Here is a 2,884-nt window from a genome sequence, read left to right on the forward strand (position 1 = left end):
GGGTTCAGGTTTTAGACCCAAATACCCACCTTGGTTGACCCAACTACGCACATCACTGTCTACCCATCTTCAAATGCCAACCTGCACCCGCTGTCGCGACGCGCTGGCCTACTCGAAGGCTTTTTTCGCACTTCAGGTTGACTCACTGGCAAACCACAACCATCAATCACGCACAACTCATGGTGACCTTGCGGCAATATCAATCAATCATCGGTCTCACAAAGCACTCCTAACCCCAGAATCAATTCAAAACTCCCCATTAGTTTGAATCCCAATCTCACTGCTGGTGTCAAACTCGGTCAACTTCAATCAAGTCAGAGGCTCAGAGTCGATTTCACTTCCTTTGTTTTCCTTCTCATTTTTACCTTCACCAACACTTTTGAGTGAGTGCTCTAAATTTAATATAATCAGGCATTGAAGAAGTTGATAGACTGATATAATGATGTCTTACCAGTAAGCTGTTTCATACAATCAATTCTTGTTTCCCTAGTCTCAGTACTCCTGTATTTGTACTAGGTCTGTGCATATGTTCCGAAGTACTTGTGACAACTTTGTCCTAGCAGTCAGCTGATGAATCGATCTTTTCTGCTCTAATAGAATGGTTGATCTTACTCTTACTCTTTGGTAACACCCTTGAAGCCTATTATAAACTCAAGACACGAGTGCTTATCACCCATGTGGAGATCCCATCAACCCCTCAACAAAGTCATGATAACATTTCTACTCCGCAATCCCTTAGGAATTCCTTCCCAAATGTGAGTGACAGTCAAATTTCAAATATATTGATATCTTGTTGTGATGTCTTACTTTTATCCTATGCTCTAGGTCACCAGTTGCGCCTCCAATCAAGCATCATAGCTCTCCAGCGTTCTAACATCAAGAGCATAACAAAAAGAACCTTACTATTACTACCAGAACCATCCTCTTACAAAAAAAATGGTCCACATTCATTCTGACCCAGGACCCTCTAGCCAATCCGTTATCTGAAACTACTGGTTGAGTCTACAAACAACATAATCTCGAACCCAATAGCAATAACCTACCTTCATTACCCAACGCAAGTCAAAACCTTCATTCCTCTTCTCATTCGCCGAATGTTCGTCAACCACACAAGCTTCAACTAAGTCAGTCCGTTCGCAAGGTTTTTAACCCAAACACACTTCATTGTTTGCTCAAAGAGACCCTCGGATAAAAGTTCATATTGTTCATTACTAGACTCTAACTTACCGCACTCTATCTCTTGTCTTCAAGTGGTGTTGATATAATTGACGTGCACTTTACTGTTTATTCAGATTTGTAGATTTTAGCTACCAGATCAAAAACTCAAATGTCAGCATGGATTCATGGAAAATGAAAGAAACAGATGTGACAAACCTTTTCAAGTTTATTGTTCACCAATCTGTGTAATGCAATCACTGCTCAAATTAAACTGGAAAGATACAACACCAAGAGTTGGTCCTTAGTGACAATTGTCAAGGGTCTTGAGCGATCAAGAACTAGGCTTGTCAGATCCTTGGCTCCTGCTGCAATATATGTTAGACTGCTCATCGAGTCGTCACCATTGAGAGATTTCTCGACAGGATCAGATTGTAAGGTGGTGATTGGGCTTAGATCAGTAATTGGGAGTAGGTCGAAGATATCTTGAAGGTTGTAAATGATCTGATGGTCTACAGGCAACTCATTGTTGATCACGCCTTGCAGATAATCACTGATCTCAGATAGTCTAGCTTGGAGTCCTCAAAGCAAGTTGAGTCAATCGGTGACTCGAATAGAGAGCGTGCCGGTAGAAATATCTCTGATATTCCTTAAAAGATGTTCCACACCGATTGAAGGGACATGCAGTAGGAACTCGCGTATGACTGACGCCCCAGCTAGCTCTGCCAGTCTCTATCAGAGACCGTAAATATGGTGCAGGGGTCATTAGATGAGGTTGGGAGCGTTCATGAGTTGGAATAAGTTTGGTTCTGGCAAATCGGGAACTGGTAAAACTGGGTCAAAAGGCGGATTGGGAAATAAAGAAAACAGTTTGTCGGCCCATAATCCATCACCTGTTTGCCGCAGAGAAAAGTCGGTGTGAAAAAACATGACGAGCTTGTTAGTTCCTGTTGTCTTGTATGTCCTTTGGAAAAGTAGCTGAGAACAAAGACTCTGTAAGGATATCATTACTAACCGACAATTAAAACCACTCGACTGGCAAGAGGCAGCACATCATCTTGGGAAGCGGCAGGTTCTCCTTCGATCGGGTCCAATATACATTGGCAACGTTGAGGGATGTCACAAGGTCTTGGCCTGATAGTACACCTACCACTCGCTTTCTTCCGCCTTTGGCTACACGAGCTGCATGGTCTTTTACAGAGAGGAGGACAAGAGGATGGATGATGACCTAAGTTTGTTGTTTGAACAAAGAATTAATGAGTTTGATTGATCAAATGATGAATAGTTTCAAAATGACATTGACTTACTTGAGTGGTACTCAAAGCTACCATTTCTTCACTTGTAGCAGCTACCATTTTGAAGTATGAAGTGATTGATTGAAAGTGTGAGGTGAACTGATAAGATGATGAAGTTGTTTAAGTGGTGATGAGATTGTTGATCGATCGACTGGATGAGTCTATTTGATTTGGTGACCACTGTATGTTTGATTCGAAAGAGATTGGCTCAGTTGCTGATCAAGTTCATGTCGCAATTTCATACTGGAAACCGAACCACGTAAAGATCGATCTGGGAAGCAGGAAGCAGACTGATTATGATTTGATGGAGATTGAGAATGTTTTAGGAGATAAATAGAATCCCATCTGATCAGGTGAGATGGTGACTGGTGTGAATGCTGTTATGAAGTGAAGGTTGAGATATGAATCAGTTTTAAAAACAGGAGGAAGGGGAG

General features: G+C 41.8%; 2 protein-coding genes across 2 annotated transcripts; both read right to left on the bottom strand.

Moving 5' to 3' along the window:
• Nucleotides 1–1,419: 1,419 nt before the first annotated feature.
• Nucleotides 1,420–1,734, bottom strand: MELLADRAFT_35586 (uncharacterized protein; the record flags this gene model as incomplete). Its single annotated transcript, XM_007409386.1, has 1 exon — nt 1,420–1,734. A coding segment is annotated over one exon (315 nt), but the record flags the coding sequence as incomplete, so codon positions are not given.
• An 18-nt stretch (nt 1,735–1,752) lies between these two features.
• Nucleotides 1,753–2,510, bottom strand: MELLADRAFT_105769 (uncharacterized protein; the record flags this gene model as incomplete). Its single annotated transcript, XM_007409385.1, has 3 exons — nt 1,753–1,887; nt 2,255–2,383; nt 2,463–2,510. 3 exons carry the CDS (start codon nt 2,508–2,510, stop codon nt 1,753–1,755), a joined length of 312 nt encoding a protein of 103 aa, XP_007409447.1.
• Between the last annotated feature and the right edge of the window lie 374 nt (nt 2,511–2,884).

The sequence above is a fragment of the Melampsora larici-populina genome (assembly GCF_000204055.1).
Source record: "Melampsora larici-populina 98AG31 unplaced genomic scaffold MELLAscaffold_15, whole genome shotgun sequence".
Taxonomy (NCBI): Eukaryota; Fungi; Basidiomycota; class Pucciniomycetes; order Pucciniales; family Melampsoraceae; genus Melampsora; species Melampsora laricis-populina.